General features: G+C 42.0%; 1 protein-coding gene and 1 long non-coding RNA gene across 5 annotated transcripts in view; one reads left to right on the top strand and one right to left on the bottom strand.

Annotated features, from left to right (window-relative positions):
* LOC123276051 (uncharacterized) overlaps nt 1-24734 on the top strand; it is a 199574-nt gene that overhangs the window by 58623 nt on the left and 116217 nt on the right. The window lies entirely within an intron of this gene.
* On the bottom strand, nt 9915-10450 carry SMIM36 (small integral membrane protein 36). Its single transcript, XM_044745988.2, has one exon. It carries the CDS (start codon nt 10359-10361, stop codon nt 10080-10082), a length of 282 nt encoding a protein of 93 aa, XP_044601923.1. The 5' UTR covers nt 10362-10450; the 3' UTR covers nt 9915-10079.

Raw genomic sequence — 24734 nt, 5'->3', positions numbered from 1 at the left:
TGCTATTCATTCTTTACTACTCGAAGCATCTTCCAAACAGCTGTGCAGCCATGTTACAAGGATGCAGGGATACGCTAGGTATGGTCATAGGTAAATTCACTTGTTTTATTTAGAAAGTGAAAACAAAGTAGCAACTTATATACACACTATGATTGTTAATATGTAAAATATACATTAAAAATGGCAGAAAATGCAACAAAACAGTATAGGATTATCTCTGGGTAATGAGATTACGGGTAATTCCTATTTTCTTCTCTATACTTTGCTCAAAGTTTCCCCAATGAATAGGCATTCCTTTCATAATCAGAAAAATACAATCAAAGAATGCTTACAAATATTAATTTAAAAAAGCAGACAATTACACTGAATGCTACTGGAGATCGCTTAGGATATTTATCATCATCATCATCTCTCTCTTTTCCTTTTCCGTAGTTTTCAAGTTCACCTTAACAAACACGTGTATTAATTGTAGAAGGAAAAGCACCCCGACCAGGGCAATTGCCTACACCAAATTAATTTTCTCCCTTTTCCTTTCTAATGAAACCCTGATTTTTGGGGGGGATGTCAATGTACCGAGCAAAAATCTGCATCTTCCAGGCTCCCTTGCAGATGAGGGTAGACATCTGATTAAGTTCTAGCCAATGAAATGTAAGTAGAAGTTGTTGAGTGGGTCTCTCAGCTGACTTAACTGGAATGTGCCTACTTGCCTTTCCTTTCTTCCCTGCCTGGCACTAAGATGTCAGGTTTGGAGCCTCAGGGGCCATCTTCTAAGAAGATAACCTCAAGGAGAGAAATCATGAAGCAAAGCTGGTGGAACACCAATGGGGGGACTTTGGAGCCACTGTACCAGGCTGAGCCATCTCTCTCCCAACTTCAGGCTGCAGGAGAGAGAATAAAGTCCCCATTATGTTTTAGCCTCTGTATTTTGTGTCTTTGTCAGTCATAGCCAAGCACAGTTTCTAACTAATACATCCACTTAAACACACACACACACACACACACACAACTTTTTAATTCCTAACGATGTTGACCATCTTAAAAAAAGGTTTTAGGGGGAAGGCAATTGAAATTCACTTAGGATGGAAATAAAAGGCAATGTTCTACTAAAAATTAAAGATTGTCTCTGAGGCTCCAATAAATCTAATCTGTTTCACAATGTCACTGTTCCATGCATAGTGGTAACTTCATTATTTTTACATTTGGGGACAGTAAGTTTGTTAATCCACCCCAGCAACTAGGAAATCAATGTATCACCATATGCCTACAGTGAGATCATTTGTCATGGTTTATGCTCCTTCCAAAGAGAGCACAACAGACCTTGACTTGAAGAAACATCAATGTGGGGATAGTTATTTGAAATGTCAGATGGAAAACATGTTTGAAAATGGGATACGTGCATGCATCCTGTGAAAGGGAAGGACTCAACCCTCTGTTAAGCTTCCCTTTGCAACTCCCTGATCAACAACAATGACACAACCATAGGCAGTTTTTCAGGACAAATCCTCCTGTCACTAGTTGCTTCATTCTGAAAGGCCAGGAGGGTAAGAAGGAAGAAAGGTCAAGAGAAAGGAAAGATGCAGGGTCAAAAATGCCAGAGCTGGAAGGACCTTGGGAGGTTGCTGATTAACTTCAGTGCTTTCCTTTTGTAGAGGAGCAAGTGATGCCTAATGCTTCTCTGGAAGTTAGTGACTGGGTTAGAACTAGATCTCAGGGCACTGGCCCAGGCTGCCGCTCCAAGGCATAGGTACTGGATGAGGAATATGGATGAGAAGCAAGCACAGAGTCTAATGGCTCAGAGGCGTTGGCTACCAACTCAAGGAGGAAGTTGTAGCTATTTTCCTGGTGGTTGAGTAGAGGTGCCACCATAGAGGAAAGAGCAAAGAGGAAAATACGAAGTTAGGGTGATTGAGTGTGGCTGGGGCCAGAATGGGTAGAGAGATGGAAGGACTCATCTCTTTTGATCCAGTTTCTCAGCCTCCTCTTCACTGTGCCTGTGAAGTGACAGCTCTGACGTCATCTCGGCTGCCTCATTTATTACAAGACCATCTGCTCCATTTCTCTAGTCCTCCATGCTTGGAGACATCAGAGCCGCCCAGCTTCCTCCCTACTGTCCCTGGGGCAGTTTGTTTCCACAGGAGAGTGATTCCTATTCAGCAGCTGAAGTAAAAATTCTCCTGCCTTTTTCCAACAAAGTTGTCACCAAAGGATGGAGATTTCCTGATGTGTTCAGTCCCTTCCCGGTTGCCGTGGGGAGTTGAAACAGATATACAAGACACTCACTCTTTTGTGGGAGGTGCTTAAGATCCAGCCAAGAGAGAGAATCCAAAAGAAATGAGTAGGATTTACAAACTAACAGAAGAAATTACCTTTGCATATAAAAAAAATCATCAAGAAATCTTCCCAAACATTCTTAGCAATACAAAGATCTGGCCCAAGCTTGAAAACAACTGGTTTTTATTTTTTTAAAAATATTTCCTAGATAAGTTCTTGGATGAGGTTTCCATCCCCACTCATCCAGAGCAGAACCTGGGGTAGCTGGGGGAAGACTGGGGGTAGATTGTGCCCATTACCCATAGACAAAATCGGGGGCAGCACGGTGGAGTGGGGTAGAGCAGTGGTCTCAGGGAGAGGTGCACAGGAAGATCCATATAATATACATATAATTTATACGTATTACACGTCTGTGTCTATAACGCACAACTGTCTACAAATCTATGCATATTTAAATATGTATTACTTAAATATACATAAATGTATACTTATTTAAATATATATATACATGCACACACACAGGTGAGTACTAAAATTTTCTTCACTGACAGGAATGCATGCTCAAAGGCATTTGGAGGCCACTGGTTTAGAAAATGGGCTTTGGAGTCTTAGCTGCGAAAAACGTATAAAACTGGGAAAATGCTAGTACCTCTTAGGGTTGTAGTGAAGATTCAGACAATATATGCAAAGTGCTTAGTGGTTTTTCCTGCTCCTTGGTAAGCTTCATGAGAACAAAACTTGCAGCTGTCACATGCATAATGTATTCCCTGGGCCTGGCATGAGGTCTGCATAAAGTAGGTGCATTATAAATATTAGTCAGATAGATGAGTGGTCGATAGGTTTATGCAGTTCCTTCCACATTAACTGTAACTGCGCTCCCATCTGTGTTGCACAAACAACAACGTGGGAGTACACAGAAGTGAGAAACACGTTATGATTGGGATAACCTTCAATTCACCCCTTACAAAAAAGTAGGTGAACCATTCACAAACTTAGGTAATTTATTTTTAGTAACAAATGACTTGCAGCACACCTCACAACTGATGGGGATTCACCAATATACTATGACCCCATCCGTGGGTGTGAGCCAACTGTTATAGCCAAAGCGACACCTTTTGATCTAATCTGATTGGATTCTTTCATGAGATACATTTGTACAAATCACTGTCTAAACAGTGCTTCTTTATAACACCCAAAATGGGTAAATGAGAGAAAATGAATGTAAAGTATGAGAGCAGCAGAGACTTAGGTTAAATATGGAGAGATTTTCTTGATGGCAAGAATTGTCAAATTCAGTCCTATTGCCATTTAAGAAACCAATTGTTTTCTGATCTGAATCTTCTGGTTTTCCTCCTGAGCGTGTGTATCATGTCTGTTACATATAAGTTTTTCTCCAAAATTCTATCATAATATTAGTTTTTCTCAATGGCAAACAACTTTTCACTGATAAATTTCCATGACAAGAATGTCTTTATCAATTCTGACAAACAGTTCAGATTCCAAATTCCACTGCCACATTTCCGCTGAGCAATTTTAAGCCTGTTGGGCAATTTTAAGCTCTCCCTTGGAGCAGCATGCTTTTCTCTCCCTTGGTCGCTTTCATCCTTCCAAACCAATTCCCCATCTTTCTAGTATCTCCTAAGCCTTGCACGCCTCTCAACTTTGGAGAGCCACCAAGCTGAAGATGTGCTTGATGAGAGAACCAGCAGACCCCAGCACGTGGCTGGTTTCTAATTAAATAACAGTTAAGCACAGAGAAGCCTTGAACAAAAAATAAATATGTGCAGACAGCTTCCCATTATCTTGGGAGGATGTGAAATAGCTAAGATCTTTCTTAATCCTGCTGTCACAAAGCCCTTATCTGCAACACTGACAGTCCAAGAAGGTCAAAGTCGAAATGAACTGTTACAACAGGGGTAGATAATAAATGCTCTCTTGCTTTCTACATTTCAACCACCAGTGTTCTCAGGGAAGATGAAGCCATGAGAAAAAGCCTGCCTTTGATACTCTTGAGCAATCTTGGACTGTGTCTGCCCTCTTGTTCTCAGGGACTTTTGCCCTCATCAAGAGGATTGTGTTATTTGGTGCTCCCCCAAAGGAAAGGCAGTGAGAGACAAATCACAAAATGTGGCCATTCTGCATCCAACTTGCTGAATCACTTAGTTACTCTGCATAGATTCTGGGCAGCTATGGAATTACAGGGCAAACTCAGGATTGAATCAGAATCCCTGGGTTCTGTTAATCCCATTCTGTCAACCGAAAGGTTTATGCAAGACCATCTGAAACTCCCTTGTCTCTAAAATAAGAAAACTGATTCCCTCCCTACAAATTGTGAGACAGATTAAGCGATGTGCCTGACACCCGCTGAGCAGCTCTGGAGGAATCTATGGGATATCTGGAAGGATCTGGATTCTTTAGGGCTAGTTCTGAGCTTTTTTGGGCTTCAACCCAATGGGTATGCACTTGGACGGACTCCATAGCATCTTTTCTTTGTGACTTGGCTCTTGCCTCTCTTTATAGAACTGAGAGTTTCTCATTCTCTTTCCTTTCAGTTATCCTTTACATTCCATGTAGCAAAACCACAAACACATTTTCTTGCTGAAGACATTTTTCCTGTTTTACCCTCCTTAAAAACACAACAAATGGTTACTTTGCTTGTGCAGGGTCTATTTCCTAGGTAACTGATAAAACCTGACCTTCTAGCTTCTGCCCAAGGCCCCGCCTCAGCATGGTTATGTCCAAAAGAATCATGTCCCTGACCCTAAAGGTTCTTGAAATGTTAAGCATCTCATCCCATGTCCTAAACATTCCCTTTAGACTCTGTAGTAGTTTGCTAGGGCTCTCCTAACAGAGTGCCACATGCTGAGCAGCTTAACCCACAGAAATTTATTGTCTCACAGCTCTGGAGGCCAGAAGTCCGAGAGCAAGGTGTTGGTAGGGACATGCTCCTTCTGAAGGAGCTAGAGAAGGATCTGTGCCAGGCCTCTCTCCGACCTTCTGGTAGTTCCTTGGCAGTGGTCATATAACTCCATTCTCCTTGCATTTGTTTCTGTGTCCAGATTTCACCTTTTTATAAGGACACCAGTCATATTGGATTAGGGGTCCACCCCACTCCAGTATAACCTCATCTTAGCTAATTACACCAGTAATGATCCTATTTCAAAATGAGATCACATTCTGAAGTACTGGGGTAAAGACTTCAGCATACGAATTTGGGGGGGGGGGCACAATTCAACCCACAATGGAGACTTTTCCTCTTTCCAAATTGCTTCTACAGGTGGCAGCTCTCCAACCATATACTCCTTCTCCTCAACACTCCCAAAAGGAGCCTAAACCTGCCCAAGAAATGTTGGGCCTCCAAGTGATGGGGCCCCCTACTTATTTTCACTTTATCTGCTGATATGATAATAGTGGCTTTCATTTCATTGAATTCCTACCAAATGCCAGATACTTTATATACATTATTCTAACCATCACCAACGTTAACATTACTCATTTCTAAGTTGAGGAATAAAGGTAGGAAGTTAATTGATGCATAAGAAGCTCAACAGCAGGTGGTGACAGAGGGGGATTTGAGCTCAGCATTTCTGGGCCAAAGCCCCAGCTTAGTCCCCTCCACCCTGGAATCTTCTGGAACACCAGAAGATAATGATTGGGCCAAATTACAATAATTTAGTTTTCCTCTGCCGGAAACTACGGTCATCTTATTCGGAGGAGAGAATCTGAAAGACTATTAGATTATTTAACAGACATTTATCGAGCAGCTTCCTGGGTATGCAATTCTAGCATGGGAGAGAGATGGGGTGGAACAAACGTGGTTTTGCTACTGTTGAACAGTTCTGAGAAAATAGATGGCCGAAGGTGATATGTCTAGTGTCGAGTTCAAATACTGCCTCCCATGTGGCCCAGCTGTGTGGCCTTGCACAAGCCCTAGCATTTCCCTAAGCTTTCATTTCCGTATCTTTAACCGGGTTTGAATTGTGCCATTCTCATAGGGGAGGGTGAGGATTCAGTGAGATACGAATGAAAGTGTCTGGCCTGTAGCTGACTTGGTAGCTCTCCGTTCTGTCCCTCCCTGCCCTTGCCTGGGAAGAGTTTTGCTTGTGTCCTGCCCACAGCTGTCATCCAAATTAGGCCAAAAGATTGCATTTGCTTTAGTAAAAATTGTGCATAGTGGGAGGATAATCAATTAAAAGAAGGTGGGAAGGGGGTCCTAATCTCATAAGGAAACAAAAACAAGGCAGTATTGAGATGTTAAAGGAACTTCTTGCTTCTAGCTAGCAATCCATTCCACCAGGTTTTAAAACATTCGTTAGAACTTCACAGCTGTGCAACTAGCAATTCCATTGGGAAATAAAGCTCTATTTAAAAATAAGAAATAAATCATGAAGATTTAAAATTCAAGCAGGTGGAAAGAACGTTGGGGGACAAATAAGAAAAAGGGAAAAATAGGATCTTAGTCTCATCTCTGAAGCCGCATGCTGGGGAAGAGCACTTTTCCTTCCGGGCTGGTTTCCTCACTGGTAAAATTCTTAAAGACACTTCCAGTTCTTATAAGACTCTCAGCTTACACTCTATACAGAAAAGATTGTTTTAAATGCTGAGAAACTGGTTCCTGCGTGAAGAACACAAACTGAATGAACCACAAAGCAAATGAACCAGAGGCTTTGGAAAGCTTAATTCCTTTTATTCCAACACTCGCCTTAGAGTCTTTTTAGTTTCTTTCTTTCCTTTTTTTTTTTTCTCTCCCCTGACTATATTTCTGTTCCCCTTATCGGCTGTTGCTGTTATTATAATTATTTGGTTTTTTGTTCTTCTCCTTCTTTCTCTTAGAATCTATTTTTCTCTGGGGCTGGCCTGGTGGCGTAGTGGTTAAATTCACTCATTTTGCTTCAGCGGCCCAGGGTTCACTGGCACGGATCCTGGGCACGGACCTATATATCGCTCATCAAGCCATGCTGTGGCAGCACCCCACATAGAGGAACTAGAAGGACTTACAACTAGGATATACAACTACGTACTGGGGCTTTGGGGAGAAAAAGAAAAAAAAGAGAGAGGAAGATTGGCAATAGATGTTAGCTCAGGGCCGATCTTCCTCACCAAAAAAAAGAATTTATTTTTCTACCCTCCATCTCTGTTTATCTTTCTTTTTCAATTAACCCAATATGGAGTTGAAACATAATTGAAAATATTTGTACTTTTAAAAACATTGAATGAATGTTTACTTCACGTTCTTAACTTTAAAATTAGATGAGTAGAGTATTTTATATTTCTCTCAAAAAGCTAAATTAATTATTATTATCATCAATTTGGGGGATCCGCTGATTTTTGTTTTTCCTCCACTGATATGTTTTGTCTCCTCTGATGTATACATATTCCCATGATAGGGGAAAGAGGTAAGAAGGTTAGTCTAGGCAGAGTTCACACTAGGTAAAGGGCAGATTCTTAGAAGCAGCCTGTGAATTTACTGTATTTTCCCATTCATTTTGTATTTTCATTCTAAAGTGGAGATGGCTCCTTGACCATGAAAGAAAAAAATACATCTCAAGGATTTTTGGTATAATTTTCAAATCACATATTTAAGAGAAAACATGATTTTCTGATAAAATATGAATGCAATTAAAAATAAATATTAAAAATGTGAAAAGAAAATAACTGAGATTATCTTTATTTTTGTTATAGATGCTAAACCCAAGGGCAAAACAGTTCCTTCACTGAAGCTGGCAGGGCGGGCTGGGCTATCCCACCTCTTCGGTTTTCTATAGGATAAATTAAAATTTAATTTCTCACTTTTCTTCATAGTTTTGGAAGCCATCAGACTTTCACCGTTGGTGAACTCTACAGTTTCTGCTTCCAAGCTTTGTTTATGTTGTCCCTTCTGTCTAAAATTCCATGGCCTGTCCTACCCTCCAAGCCTCCAACATACTTTTGTCCTTCTAGAAGATAGCCGCTTATCTTTCAAGACAAATCATCTTATCTTTGACGCTGGAGTCTAAGATGAAATTGGCCATTCAACATTATTCAAATGTTTCTAGGTGTTCATGTCTCTATGGACTTCGGCGCCCTGTGTAGACTTCCGGCAGAGCATCAGCAATGCTTTCTTGTCCTTCATCATCTAAGTCATGCCTCACGCCTCCTCTTCCTGTTAGGCAGCCAAGACTGGAGGGCAGGGGTCATGACACATTCATTTCTTTGTATTTCCACCCATGGCCTCATTGGAAGAAGGGGTTTAGTAAGCCACCAAGTGAACATACAGGCTGCTCTGACCTTGGGGAAGGGAGGATTAATAAAAACACACACACAATGGAGATAATAATTCAAAATTCTGGCAATAGATGAATGAGCAGGGAAAGACATTTATTAGTTAATAGTGACAAAGAAAGGGAGCAAGCAGTGCTCGAGGGAAGGAAATACCACACTATGGGGACCTCAACATTTTGCAATGAGTCTTCTGTAACTTTGAATTGGAACAAGTCAAATCTGAGGACTGAGATGAAACTTCCTGATGAGAGGTATGAAAGAGAATCATCATCATCATCATCATAACAGCTAACCCTAGGTACCAAGCACTGTCTCAAGTGCTTTCAGTGAATTAACTCATTTAAGTACCCCAAATAGCCCACAGGTCTTACCACTAGCCCTGAGGCACAAAGAGGTGGTCCTGGCCACACAGCAAGTGTATAAACCAGCAAGTGTTCTAGCTTGGTCACACAGCTGATAAGTGGAGGAGGCAAGGTTTGAACCCAGAATCCAAGCTTTCTCGGTTAACCACTATGCTTTACAATTACTATATTCCCTGTACTGATTCACAGTGGGGAACAGAATGTGAAGAGCTGGTGTGTGTAGAAATAATAATAATCTTAAGTCTGGACAAGTTCAATGGTTGCCTTGAAAAGAAAGGATTTGCTAAATATAGGATAGATTTGAGCTAGTCTCATTCCTCATTATACACACAAACACACACACACACACACACGGACACACACACTGTGACTCTCTTCTTTAAACTCTTTGAAGGGGAGCAGAATATGCCTGCCAAAAATATGTCATTTTGGCATATTGCTCATTTTGAATTAAAGTTACTTGAGAAACAGCCCGTGCAAGAAGGAGACTCTGACTGTCCTTTGTCTTCCTGAAAGCAGGAAATAAATCTGCCATGTGAAAGGTACCCTCCCTGAACCAGGAGGGTAGAAGGCATCCTTCTTGCCAGAAATAGGGAATTTAGGGCCAAGAAGGCTGTATAAACCAAGCTTGTTACTTCTTAACTAATTTACTATTCCAAGCCCAAACTTCTTTGTCTTGTCAATTTTTCTTTGTCTAAAAGGTATAAAAGCTGCCTAGTCTGATCAGTTCTTTGAGTCTCATGTTTTTTATGGGGTGCCCATACGTACAAAATTAAATTTGTTTTTCTCCTATTAACTTGTATTGTGTCAATTTAATTATCAGGCCAGCCAGAAAAACCTAGAATGGAAGATGGGAAAAGTTCTCCGCCCCTACACTTTATTCAAATATCAGTCTCTCCTAGAAGTTGCAAGGATAGCATCATCAGGAATGTGCCAGTAACCAACTGTACTATGTGATAGTATTGCTGAGATTTTGCATGTGGAGAACTTGACCAAAACCACCTTGGAATTCTTACCTTAAACAGTTGCTCTATCCACAAAGAGGGTGATGAGGAAGCAGAAAATAAGGCAGAGCTCCCAGTTATGTAGCCAAGCAGGACATATGTGCTTAGAGAATGGCAGCCACTTGAAGAATGGTTTGTCCAGGATGTCTAGAGCTCTCTCCCCAGTATGCCCCAGCCAGCCTTACACCATTGTGCTTTTCTTCCCTAGTGGAGCAGGATCCCCAAATTGAAGGCCAGGCCCCCTTGCCCAGGGAGCCCCTGGAGCATTTTGCTGCATCACCACCAAGCGGATGGAGGGCTGGCCCTCGAGAGCAGACTCAGGAGCATATTCCTTACTGGGGTCCTTGCCTCGGCAGTCATACAGCACACAGGAAATGAGGAAAACCAGGAGCAAGATGACGTAGCTCACGACTAAGATGATCAGGTTCAAGGTGACAGGGTCGATCTCCAAGTAAAACTCCATGACATCTCTCACGCTTGGGAGGTGGGTCTTGAGAAAGGCAACGGGGTCAGCTGAGGATTGCAGGGAGCAAACCCTAGCTCGTCGGAATAGCTACATTGGCTCTGGAGTAAAAATACATTAATCCCCATGGCTCTAGGAGACCCTACAGATTAAAGCTGCTCAGTTTAATAACTTAAGCTCTTGCTGTTAATACCACAGCCACCAAAACACAGAAGCTGTCTCTCATCAATTCACCTATGCAGAGAGAGAAAGAGCAAGAAAGAGACAGTTCATATGTCACCAAAGAGTGGTATATAAGCAGAGTGTCCATATAATTCATTGTCCAAACAGACAGTTTGGTGAGCAAAAGTCAGTGCTGTTAATAAGCGCACTGTTAAAACATTGGATTGTCCTGGAAAAATTAAGCATAGTCACCCTTTACATAAGGGAGGTTTAAATATCAAGTATCCATACTTGGAATAATTTGGGCCATCAGATCAGTGGGCCTTGGGACTAGATATGTTTCTTTAATAAGAGGAACACATTTTGTTCCTTTCTTCATTTGTTGGTTTTTTCATTCATTAATTCAAAAATACTTTTTGAGCACCTCCTGTGTTGCAGGCACTGTGCTAAGCAACGAGAAGACACAGAAGCATTTAGTTTAGCAGGGGAGACAGGCGTTCAACAAATATTTGCACAGAACAGTGGGAATAAATTTATAAAAGATAAGGAGAGGGTGGGAGGAGAGTGTGTCCCAAGGTGGGTCAGAGAAAACTGCCCTGAGGAAGAGACATTGAAGCTACGAGCCGAAGGCTATGCAGCGTTTAGTTAGGTTAGGACGGGCGGGGAAGACTCCTCCAGCTACAGAGAACAGCATTTGTAAAAGATCTGAGCAGAAAGAAGCCGGAGCGTTGGAAGAATTGAAATAAGAGCAGCTTGACAGGCTTATAGAGAGAGAACGGGGAACACAAGCAGAGAGAGGTAGGCAGGGTCAGATCACAAAGCGACTTGTGGGCCATACTTGAGACTTGATCCTAGACCAATGGGAGCCTTTGAATCATTTTATGTAGGGGAGTGATATGATCAGATTTACATTTTATAGAGGTCGCCTTGGCTGCTGTGTGGATGCAGAAAAACAAGCAGATTGAAGGGAGGATCAGATAAGAGTACAGGTATCCGTTGATTTATGGAGCATTGTTCTCCTTTGTAGCCCTGTCCCAGTAGTGTCATATAAGGCCAACTTCATGGGCGTGTGACCTGTGCTTGCACAGGGCCCGGTGCTCAGAAGGGCCCCACACTTGGTTTAATGCTCTGCTGTCACTGTCTTGAAATTCTTCATAATCTTTTATTTTGCACTGGGCTCACAAATTATGTATCTGGCCTTGGTCTCGTAGACACACTTTTGTCCAGACAGGGCCATTTCTCCAGGAGCTAATGGGACTCTTTTTCTACTCCTAGTTAAGGGCCGAAACTCCCAGAGGTCTGCTGGTTTCTTATTCTTGTTAAACTTTAATGGCCTAGCAGCTTCCTGCCTGGCTCCTTTATGCCCAGCCTCCGTGGGAACCTGAGGGGATGCTGTAGAAAGGTGTTTGTGTTGATCTGGAAGCCTTTTTCAAATAAAATACTCTATGATTCTGTGGTCCTGGACTAACCTGAGGAATTATATTCAAGAAGGTGAGTGATTCTCAGACACTGCAGGTTTAGGGCCAGCCTCATTGGGATCAACTGGGTTTTTTAGGGATACAGATTGCCAGATCAACTCCAAATGTATTGAATTAGAATCTTTGGGACTAGAGTCTGGGAATCTGCATTAGTAAAAATCTTCATGGATAATTTTGATATGCAACTGGCATGGAGGATTGTGGCCACATAAGTGTGAAAGAAGGGTCACCCAGAGCATTGGTTGGCCACCAAGAGATGTCCTAGGGGACATTCAACACGGACTTCAACACTGTCTGAAATTGTGAGTTCAACAGGCTCAGATAGTTCATTTTGTCAAGAGGAAGCCCTTTTCCTGGTGGCAATTCACATTTACCAAGCTCATAGGAGACTAATGTTTAAAACAGAATGTGAATTTACTAAGTTGCAGTGAGAAATACAACTGTCACAGGTTGGGAGGGCTGGTGCTGGAACCACCGTAGCTTTTTCTCCCTGGAGGGAGGTCTGTGGGCAAAGTTCATTTGTCATCAGAAAATGTCTTGGTGCGCTCAGACTCTCAGCAGGTGGAGTTGTCTGGTACATCTGTAAGTGACATGTAGGGCTCCCAGATCACAGCGAGACTTTAAAAAGGCAGCATTATTATAAACCAGTTAATTACTTTCTTTCACCCACTCTGAACTTTTAGATTCTTGACTTCAATAGTAAACTCGTGTCTGACAGCACAGGTTCTTCCATGTAACAATAGTTAGGGGAGTTCTTTGATGACTTTAAAGGGATGACACAAGGATTTGCTAAAATTGACTGTGAAATGAGGACTACATACTTTTTAATCCACATGAAATTAAACTGAAACGTATGCAGCAACTCTTGTGTCCAGTGGAGTTTTCACATGAGCTCAGGGTTTCTCTGTGCAAATGATAACCCTTAATGATAGCAGTTGATCTGGTCTGGCCTCCTCTCTCCTCTTGCATTGTCCTAGTTCTGCTGATTCTCTCCATGGTGTTCCGGAATATTTTGTTCAAGGCGATTGTTTTTATTACTACCTGCAGAGAATTTTTTTTTTTTATAAAGATTTTATTTTTTTCCTTTTTCTCCCCAAAGCCCCCCGGTACACAGCTGTATATTCCTTGTTGTGGGTCCTTCCAGTTGTGGCATGTGGGACGCTGCCTCAGCGTGGTTTGATGACCAGTGCCATGTCCGCGCCCAGGATTCGAACCAACGAAACACTGGGCCGCCTGCAGCGGAGCGGGCGAACCTAACCACTCGGCCACGGGGCCAGCCCCCTGCAGAGAATTTTTAAAAAATCTTTGTATCTACCTGTGCTCAGAGTTCATTTCAAGTCCAGCCTTGTGGAAGCTTTGCTTCCTTCCAAGGTCTCCGGTGAGATGCTGGCTACCTGTTTTGCTTCATTAACCCCAGGAATGGCTGCTTTATGCACATCTCCGGACCCTCTTTCTTGCTCTCCCCTTTTTATTAGGGAACTTTCCTCTTGTGCCATCTAGTGGCCAAAGCAGAAACTGCTAAGTAAAGAAAAAACGTTGGCGAAAGGCAAATTGGGACAGCTATTTCTAATCAGCAGGGGAGGGTGCCATAGGTAATAAGAAGCAGCCACATTTCAGAACAACCTCTTGAGGTAGTCAGGATATAGTCATTCCTTCATTCCCTTACAAACGCTTACCATGTGCTGGCGGGGTGCTTGGCGCTTTGGAGGTTGAAAATGTAATAAATACTGAAGCTGTGCCACATGCCCAGTGTTAGACAGCACTAATGAGAGAGGAATTATCAACTTCACATTAGGAATGAGGGAACTGAAGCTCAGAGAGGGGATGGAATTCTAATTAGCTCCTTCTTATTCGCTTTCTCCCTCTCACCCTTCCATCTCTCTTTTCTACTGCCTGAAATGTAAATCCAATATCTACATAGCACATCCTATGCTATGTGCTTTGGGGCATTCGGAACCCAGAGAGGAATTCCATGGGTTCTCAGTTGTACACACACTTATTTACAGTATAGTCCACATTGCCTGCTGTCCTGGAACATCACTTGATAATGCCAGATAAATATGTGTTCCAGGTAAATGCATTTCTAGGCAGCTAAGTTTATGCCTTAAAACACCAAAACACTTTTGTACTTTAACTATTCTGGATAGGAATTTATCTTTGATATTATGCAATGCCTTGCTTCCTCGATAAAATGCAGTATCCTAAAAGTCTTCTTGCGATTTTAAGTTTTAATAACTTCAGAGGTAAAAATGTCACAAACTTGCAAAAAGGATCATTGGGAGGTTAATTATGTTACAGTTGAGGACATGGAGGCTCAGGGAAATGACTTCCTTAGGGCCAAACAGATGGTAAATGACAGAAATAAGACTTTAAGCCAAGCTTTTTGAATTCTAATCAAATGCTTTTTTTCCTGGGAGCTATTGACTAGATAGAGTGGAAGATGAAAGAGGGCTAGATGCTATAGATGCTAGAAAAGTGAGAATGGCAACAATAAAAAAAATCAAATGCTAACCCTCTATATCTTCTCAAGTCCACTTGACGTAAGAATTTTCCCTGAGAGAACACAGCTCTCCTCTAAAACCACTGCCGTCTCAACTTCCCAGTCGGAATCGAGTGAGTGGCTCATCTGGGAGCCTCTGGGGAAATACCGCCATATTTTATCGCAGAACGACTTCAAGTTATTTTTTCCACATGTTCTGGGTAGAATAGTGTCTCCGTCCAAATTCATATCCACTTGGAAACTCAGAAGGTGACCTTATTTGTAAATAGGGTCTTTGCAGAAATAATTAGTTAAGATGAGGTCATGTTGGAGAAGGGTGGATCTTAAATCCAATGACTGGTGCCCTTATATGAAGGCCATGTGAAGACACAGAGACACACAGAGAAGAGAACACCATGTGAAGATGCAGACAGAGATTGGAGTGAGGCATCTACAAGCCAAGGAATGCCGAGGGTTGCCAGAACCACCAGGAGCTAGGAGAGAACCAGGGGACACTTTCTTCCTCAGAGCCTCTGGAAGGAAGCAACCCTGCTGACACCTTGATTTCAGACTTCTGGTCTCCACAACTGTGAGAGAATAAACTTGTGTAGTTTGCAGTGCCCCAGTTTGTGGTGTTTTGTTACAGCAGTCCTGGGAAACTAACACACCATCTGTCTAATGCTTAGATAAATCCAAGTGTGGCTTGGAGCAAACTGCAAGGTGTATAAAGCTCTTTAGACCTCCGTCTGTTTCCTTTTGGCTCTTGCCCCTTCTAGCCCTGGGTTTGGTTCCTGGCTTCTTCTCCTGAGGTGTGGCTCCATGAAGAAAATGGCCGAGAGAAAAGAAAATTTCTGTACGTGAAATTTACTTCCATAAAAAATAAACGCAAGCCCTTCAGTTTAAGATAGAAACTGGCTGGCAGCCCCTGATGTAGTCTTTTACATCTTCCTAGTAAAATTCCTTGGAAGACACAGAAAAACATAAAAATCTACAAGAGAAATGAAAAACAGAATAGCAGGGGTTAATATTTTTAAGATGTTAAGGCATTGCTTCTCCCCTCTCCCTTTCCCAAGAAATATTTCAATCCATTTTTCTCTTACATCATCCTGGATTTCTTTTCTTTTCCTTTTTTTTAAAGATTGGCACCTGAGATAACAACTGTTGCTAATCTTTTTTTTTTCTGCTTTATCTTCCCAAACCCCTCTGTACACAGTTGTATATCTTAGTTGCAGGTCCTTCTAGTTGTGGGATGCGGGATGCCGCCCCAACGTAGCCTGATGAGCGGTGCCATGTCCACGCCCAGGATCTGAACCCTGGGCCGCTGCAGCGGAGCTCATGAACTTAATGACTCGGCCACGGAGCCGGCCCCCATCCTGGATTTCTAATGATAGTGACTCTCAGGAGAGGTACAGCCTGGAAGAGTTAAATTCATCATTCTTGGACTTCTTTGTAGACTTCTGTAAATTTATACAAAAATCCATAGACTTAGAGCCAAGCATTGTGCGGAGAGCAAAGACCGTTTTAAAAATGATAAGATATTGGCTTAAGAGACCAAGAATACAGAATTTATAGCACAGGCCGAAATATAGGAAAGAGAAAGTGAAGAATGCAAGCACCTTTTCTACTCTTAGGGTGATAAGAGTTGAAAGGGGGATTCCAAGGGGAGGTAACAAGAATTTAGATGTTGGTGTGCCCCTATGAAGCCGCATCCCTTCCCCTACACACCATCTGTTGGTGGAGAGACTATAGAATCACCCAGATGGGCGCTCCAGAGCAACAAGTCTCTGGCTTTGATTCCATAGTCTATCTCTGGGAGATTGTCAGATTCTTGGAGAAACCCCATGCCCCATATGACACTGAGCAGCAAAGTGCTGGAATGGTAGAGAGCAATTTCCAAGACAGGTGGCTGACTGGGCAACCCAGAGCTACCTTACAATCGAAGATACACCAAGGTGGTGCAGGGAAAGTACCCAAGAGTTTCTAAGACTCCAAAATGGAATCAAGATGGAGGAATTGAGAGGTGTCTGTTTGAAAAGGGCTCATGGTTCTACCAAGGGCATAGAGTGAGCAGATCTGACAACTGTGAGACTGGAGACTTGGACATGAGCAGTGATATAGCTGGTACAGAGTCTGATGTCCAAGAATGAATGGGACAAGCCACAGCCCAGCGGGGGACGTTGAAGACAAATGATAATATGTAGTCTACATGCTCCTTCTCCAAAGCTGAGACACTACCTAAGACCTTAGGAACTTAGATGGAAAAAGTCAGGAAGAAGGGGAAAAGGAAGAATCCAAAATTTGAATATGTATTTACTTTCCAAAAGAGGAAGCTTTGAACAAGAAGTAGTTGAGTTATTTTTCATTGACAAGATTGAATTTTCACCATTGGCAGACATGGGAACTTCTGAACTAATTTGTTTTAGTTACAGAGAAATGAAAGAAAGTTTTGTCTATTTGAGTCATGCCTGTAATTTATACATGCGTTAAAACAAAACTGAAAGACAAACTATCACCAGAATTTAAGAAGACTCTTGATAACTATAAAGTAGGTAGAGCTGGATTGAGAAGTATTTAAACAGTCTTTGCTGCAGGACATAATCAGGCCTTGCATTATGAAATAGAGACTGTGTGAGGATAGTTGGGCATTTCTCCAACCAACCCTACCATCTGCCCCTGTATCGTAGGCCCAGGATCCACATAAACTCATTGCCATCCTCCCATCCTCAGCATCTTCAATCCAAGAGAAGTTGAGTAGAAAGGGAGGGTAGTAGTGGTGGTGCCTTACATCATGGGCAGTAATTACCCACGAGTAAAAGATAAACGTGTGTGATGTGATGATTTGATACGTTATATCTCAAAAAAGCTGGAAAAAAAGAAAAGAAAAGCAAAAAAAATTAAAAGAAGTAAAAAGAGCAGAAAGACAAGAGAAACTCTCAGAGAAGGCACAATGAGCAGGAGAAAATTCCATCTCAGTCACAAAGCTGTGCCAGATGAATGCAGGATCAGATCACATAGGGCTTAGTGAGCTATATCAGAGAGATTCAAACAGAGTGACGGTGATCACAGTCGATTTTGGAGAAACTCTCAATGGCTGCTCTGCAGAGAATGAATTATAGAGAGACAAGAACAGGAGCAGAGAGATCAGTAAAGGAGGCTGCTGCAGTGCTGTAGCTGAGATATGGTGGTGGCAAGGACTAGCGTATTGATGAAGATGCTAAGAAGTGGCTTGGAGTTGAGAAATATTTGTTGTACTTGTTGAAGATTGGATGTGATGAGAGAAAGAGGATTTTGGCCTGAGCAAGTGGGCATATGGGGGTACCATTTAGTGCCATGTAGATGACTGGTTTTGGAAGCCTCCTCCTGGAGTTCTCCTTAGGATTCATTAAATTTGAGATGCTGAGGAGGCAGGTGAATCTCTGGATCTGGATCTTGGTGAGAAGATTAGTGTTGCAGAAGCAGATTTTGGCGTTATCAGTACATAGGTAGTGTTTATAGCCAAGGAACTGGATGAGGTGACATTGGAAGAAAGTGTAAATAGGAAAGAGAAGAGAGCTAAGGGGAGTTCAGAGTATTCCAACATTTAGAGGTCAGCAGAGAATGAGACAGAGAAGAAGTGGTCAGTGAGGTAAGAGGAAAACCAGAGAAGCATAGTATCAGAGAAATTTAGGAAAACGTGCCTTTACAAAAGGAAGTGGTCAACTGAGTTAAAGGCTGCTAGGTGACTGGGTAAGATAAGAACAGAGAAGTCACCATTGGTTTTGAGACCTTGATAAAAACTGAAGGGGTTTTTCATGGAGGAGATGGGGTGAGGAATGAGACCCGAAAGACTAAGTTGAGAAAAGAATAGAAGGTAAGATAGTAGAGACAGTGAGCAAAGATAATTTTGAGGAGTTTGGCTGGGAAAGATTGAAGAGAAGTGGGAAGTAGCTGGAGGGCAGTGTGGAAGTAAAAAACAGTTTTTTGTTTGTTTGTTTTTTAGATAAGTGATATTAAAATGTGTATGTGAGCCAAAGGAAACAATCCAGTTGTGAAAGGACAATTGATAATACAAGAGAAAGGGGAAAATTATAGGAGCAAGTCCCTTGAGCAGGGAGAAGATACAGAATAAGCATGGACAGTTGGGGCTCACCTAGGAGCAGGGACAATCCCGCCATTGTGTCCGGAGAGGAGAAAAAGTGAGCGGGCTTAGAGTGCCTTTAGTGATAGGAAAATGAGGTTTGTGCCGTCTGATTCCTGAGCTTTGTTTTGTTTTGACTCAGGAATGAGTTGAAGTCATTAGCAGAGACTGAGGGAGGGAAATGTGTGGTATAGGAAAGATGAGAAGTTTTGAAATATTTATTTTGGGGAAAGAGAAAACAAATGTCCTAGGGAAGGAGGGTGAAATTGCAGGGCAGTGTTGAGTTTCCATTTGAGATTTGTCGTCGTGAATTTAAAGTGAGATGTTTGGCTCAAAGTAGGTAGATAGTTTGGTTAAGCAGGTTGGAAGCTTAATCAGGCAAACAAAACAGGGTAGGGCCGATGAGAGTGATAGGAAGGAAATGGTTCTAATACTAGATCAAAGCATCTAAGCTGGATAAGAAGGGAAATACGGATGTGTAGGGTGTGTGTGTGTGTGTTTGTGTGTGTGGGTGTAGTGATAAACAGTAGGGTCAATGCAATGGCAGTCCCTGTGTGGTCAAAAGAGAGTTGGAGTAGAGAATTGAGCACATACACTGGGAGGACTGGAGGTGGTGGTTGGAGAGGGGCATGATTGGAAGTGAGATTTTGGAGAGGATATAGTTAGTGGAGATGATAAGGTTTAGGGAGGACTCTGAGAGTGTGCATGGCTGACATGGAGTGGAGGGCATCTCTTTTTAGTCGAAGTACAAAACCGGCAGTGGCAGAGTATTGTTGAAACAGCCAAGAAGGCTAAAAGTGTTAGTAAAGAGAACAAAATGAGCTGAGCTCGAAAGCTCTTGGTGAGAGAGGGGTGTCGGGAGATTGTTAGATGACAGTGAAAAGAAGAGGTGTCTGGTGGTCGAGTCTAATGACGTGTCCTTCACAAGCGTCAGCACAGTACTCAGGATTTTGATGGAGAAAGGGCAAACACATGTTTAGAAGTAGCAATTCAGTATAACAAATCATGAAAACTGCAGGCTGTATGTGGGTATATTAGTTTCCTGTGGCCGCTGTAACAAAGTAACCCAAACTTTGTGGCTTCAAATAACAGAAATGTATTCTCTCACAGTTCTAGGGGCCAGAAGTCCAAAATCAGTACTACTGGGCCAAAATCAGGTGTTGGCAAGACTGTACTCCCTCCAGAGTTTCTAGGGGAGAGTCTGTTCCTCATCTCTTTCCCCTTTTGGAGGTGACTGGCATTCCTTGGCTTGTGGTCACATCACTCCAATCTTCAAAGTCAGAGTCTTCAAATCTCTCTGCTCTATCTTCACAATGCCTTCTCCTCTGTGTGTGTAAAATGCCCTTTTTTTCTTTTGAGGAAGATTAGCCCTGAGCTAACATCCACTGCCAATCTTCCTCTTTTTTTTTGAGGAAGATTGGCCCTGAGCTAACATCCACTGCCAATCCTCCCCTTTTTGTTGAGGAAGATTGGCCCTGAGCCAACATCTGTGCCCATCTTCTTCTATTTTCTATGTGGGATGCCGGCCAGAGCATGGCTTGATAAGCAGTGTGTATCTCTGCAACTGGGATCTGAACTTGAGAACTCTGGGCCATCGAAGCAGAGCACGTGAACTTAACTGCTATGTCACCGGGCTGGCCCCCTGAGTAAAATCCCTTTTTGCCTCACTCTTATAAGGATACATGTGATTACATTTTGAGCCCACTCAGACAATCCAGGATAATCTCCCCATCTCAGGATCCTGGATTTAATCACATATGCAAAAATCACCTTATAAGGTGACGTTCATGGCTTGCAGGGATTGGATGTGGCTATGGTCTCAGAAGGCCATTTTTCAGCCTACCAAGTGGAGTATGGAAAAGAATTGGCTTTTGTTTGAGAGGACTTGGGGGGAACCAACGTCTTCAGGTATGGTCAGTTTTCAGTAAAAATAATGCTAATAATAGTAATTATAATAATTTTTACTTAATAAAAAATTATCTTGATCTAAAATCTCAGATTATATGAACAAAAATCCAAGAAGGAAAAGATGAGTAGAACTATGCTAAATTCTTCATCTCAAATAACAAAAACTCAAAAAAAATCACATAATTTCAGCAATTAGAGAGAAAATAATTTTGTAGCTTGCTTTTGAAAGTATTGACAAGAAGTGTTATGAAAAAATAATTGCACCATGCTAGTCATCCAGATTTAGGGATAGTAAATTTTATCACTTCCCTGGTCTGCCTTTGTTTCTTCTGCTTTCTTTCATTTTTCTGGTGAGAAATGTTTCACACCCATGATGACATTCTATATTTCCTTATCTGAATATCATGCCATCTGGAAGCATTCTGCATTCTTTTTGGCTTTGGACTTTTTTTTTGTTTTGCAGGGAAAGATTCACCCTGAGCTAACATCTGTTGCCAATCTTTCTCTTTTTTTGTTTTTCCTTTCCAAAGCCACAGTGCATATTCTAGTTATAAGTCCTTCTAATTATTCTATGTGAGCCACTGCCACAGCATGGCAACTGACAGGTGGGTAGTGTGGTTCCATGACTGGGAAACAAACCTGGGCCGCTGAAGTTGTGAGCACCAAACTTTAACCACTAGGCCATCAGGGTTGCTCAGCTTTGGACTTTTTAAACCTGCAATTAGGGTATAGAAGGTTGAAGATGCCTACTTTACCCAATTTCCTGTGTAGGATTTAGATAATGTTAGTGTTCATTTATTTTGATATATAGATTGAACTCGGGAAGACATGCATGGATTTAAAATGTATACTTCCCTCCAAAATAGGGAGAATGCTCAGATGCAACTGAAACTTTGACAATGCTAATTGTCAGGATGCCAAAAGCAACCCAGAGGGAGAAACGAGAACCAGATGGGATAGCAGAAAATCCTGGTGGCTCTACATTCAAAATATATCAAGAATCTAAACCTCTTTCACTATCTCCACTGCTTCTACTTTGCATCAAGCCATGGTTACCTCCTGAGTTGACGATTACAACCAGTCTGCCTGCTCTCTATTCCCCATGGCTCCCACCCAGTCTGTTCTCAACACAATAACCTGAGTGAACCTTGTAAGAGATGAGTTAGACCATGCCATTCCTTTGCTCACAACCTTCTAACGATTTCCCATTTCACTCTAGTAAAAGCCAACGTTCTTATGATGGCAGTAAGGCACTGCACAAGTGGCCTAACCTCCCTCCTCTCATTTCCAAGCAGTTTCCCTCTCCTTTGGTCTACTCTAGCCACTTTGATCTTCCTTGGACTCTCCAAGCCAAGTCCACCTCAGGATCTTAGCCCTTGCTGTTCTGTCTGCCTGAAATGTTCTTCCTCCAATTATCTGCATGGTTTGTTCCCTGGCTTCCTTGGGTCATTGCTAAAATGTGACCTTGTGAGAGAGTGTTTCCATGACCAGCCCTTATAAAATAGTTACCCTCCCTGCCCAGGGCATTCCCTTTTTCTCTTATTCTGCTTTCCTGTTCTCCATAGCACTTGTTCCCATCTGACATACTCTACGTGTCATCACATATTTTGTTAGATGTCTGACACCCCCACTAGAAAGCAAGCTTCCTGAGGGCAGGAGGCTTGTTTTATGCACTGCTGTATCCTGGCACACTGCCCAGAACATGGCACATGGGAAGCATTGAATACATATCTGGGAAATGGATGGATGAATGAGCCACTTGCAAATACATCTCTTGCCTTTCTTGATAAAGTCTCAAACTGTTTATTATGAGGTAATGGTGATGAAAAGAGATCTCCTTGACAGGGGATTAGAGAAAGTATTATAATGAGAAAGAGGGCCTAGTCTAGTGTTATGGGCTGAACTGTGTTCCCCTAAAACTCATATGTTGAAGTTCTAACTCCTGTACCTCAGAACATGACTATATTGGAGATAGAGTCTTTAAAGCAGCGACTAAACTAAAATAGGGCCATTATGATGGGTTCTAATCCAGTCTGACTGGTGTCCTTATAAGAAGAGGAAATTTGGACACAGAGAGACACCAGGGATGTGCATGCGTAGAGGAAAGGCCACAAGGGCACAGAGAGAAGGTGGCCATCTGCAAACCAAGGGGAGATGCCTCAGGAGAAACCAAACTTGCTGACACCTTGATCTTGGACTTCTGGCCTCCAGACCAGTGGAAAAATAAACTTCTGTTGTTTCAGCCCCCCGGTCTGTGGTATTTTGTTATGGCAGCCTTAGTAAACGAATACACTTAGCTTCAGGGAAAAGTAATATTGTGAGTTGGGCTTTCAAAGTGCCTGGGTCTAATTATATGAAGCCAAATGGGAAACATGAGCTCACAAAAGATTTCTAAGGTCCAGTGATTCCAGGGAGTTCATAATTCATAAGAGAGAAAGAAGTTCTATTCCTAGTAGCAATTGTATAAAGCTAGATTGACTTCAATCCTGAAATAATGAAGCATCCCCTAGAGATCACTACCACTGTCATGACCACAGTAACTAACACCGACTGAAGCCTTATTGTGTGTCGGGTTCTCTCCCACCTGCTTTCCCTGCATTGAGCCATCCAATTCTTGCAATAACTGAATGCAAATTTATCACTTCATTTTACAGCTGAGAAAACTGAGGCACAGAGAGGTTGAGAAAGTAGACCAAGGTCATGCATTTTAAGTGGCAGAGCCAAGGTTTGAAGCTAGGCCGTGGCTCTAGGGCCTGTGCTTTTCACCACTGCATTGTACCTCATTTATGTATCTTCCCCTGTCTACGGAAGGCTTCTGCACATCTAGATTTGCTAGTCACTGGCCTACAAGAACAAGTTCTTAGCTTAGCCTTCTGTTAGTATAACCTACCTTTCCAGCTTTATTTTTCATTATTCACTTATATCTAGAAAAATGGTCTTATCCCTCATCTCCCCCCGACCTCGTGCCCCATGTCCTGGCTGTTTTTGGGTCATTCTAGTTTCCTATAACACCTTCTGTGCTTGTTCTTACCTACTGTCCTTATTTAGAATCGACTCCTGAAGACGAAACCCAAATCCTACCTCCCCCATAACGTCCTATATTAACTCTCCTCTGAAAACTTCATTGTACACACAACTAACTTGGGAAGTAATCATGTACTTCCTTATTAAAACCCTTCTATTAATGTTTCAATATTCTATATAAATATTCTTAGGACTTAATTTTCCACCAGTTTTATGTCTCATCTTTCAAATAGATTTAAATCATTGAGGGTGGGGATAAAATAGCTACTACATATGATTCTCTGAACACAATGAAGATCCAGTAGAGATTCATTGATCTGCTTTGATTTAAACAAAGAAATGGACAAGATAGAAGGAAATGATAGATGTAATCATTCTAATTAATAGCTGGCACGATGCTGAATGCATTATACACATTAGCTAATTTATTCCTTACGATGTTATTGTGTGTACTATAATTATTGCCATTTTATAGTGAATCTTAGTGAATCTTAGAGGTACCATGCAGTTTGTCCAAAGTGACACAACTTGTGTTAGGCCTAACATTTGTTAGGCCTAACATTTAGAAGTATTGTGATGGGCTAATATGAGGGAGTTATAATAATGAGGATTTGAATAGCATGAGTTATGAGAAAGTAGAACACAAACTGACCTCTAAAGCTGTGGTAGCCATAGCCTAGAATTTGGTTGTTCACCAAAATCTGTGTTCTTCTTGAGCACACAGCTAGACCACACCCCTGCAACTAGTTGTGGTTTTATGACTGAGCTTCAGCCAATGGAATGTAAGCACAAATGACAGATATGGAATGTAAGACAAATGACCATTTCTAGGCTTGTCTGTTTTACCAACTGGATGCAGAGGGTGATGATGAGGCCCCGTAGGATGGCAGAGCCACAATATGGAAGAAACCTGGACCCCTGGGTCACTGTGTGGAGAACTCCCTGTTGAACAGGAACATCTCCTTGGGACTGTTACATAGCAAGAAAAAAAGCTGATTGGAGGGGTCTATTTGTTACTCTAGCCTAGCTTAACTAACTGATACACTCTAGTAATCATGAAGACATCTATCAAGGGAGTCAGAGCACGTTCAACAATCCTGGTACCAAATCAAGTCTTTGTTGTGGAGTGTAAAGGTCAACTTAAAATATCTCTCACTTGAAGAATGAGACAAAGGGGCAGAGAACCTATTTGAAGAAATAATAGC

Source organism: Equus asinus, chromosome 13 (genome assembly GCF_041296235.1).
Source record: "Equus asinus isolate D_3611 breed Donkey chromosome 13, EquAss-T2T_v2, whole genome shotgun sequence".
Taxonomy (NCBI): domain Eukaryota; kingdom Metazoa; phylum Chordata; class Mammalia; order Perissodactyla; family Equidae; genus Equus; species Equus asinus.
This window is presented reverse-complemented; position numbering and strand designations above follow the sequence as displayed.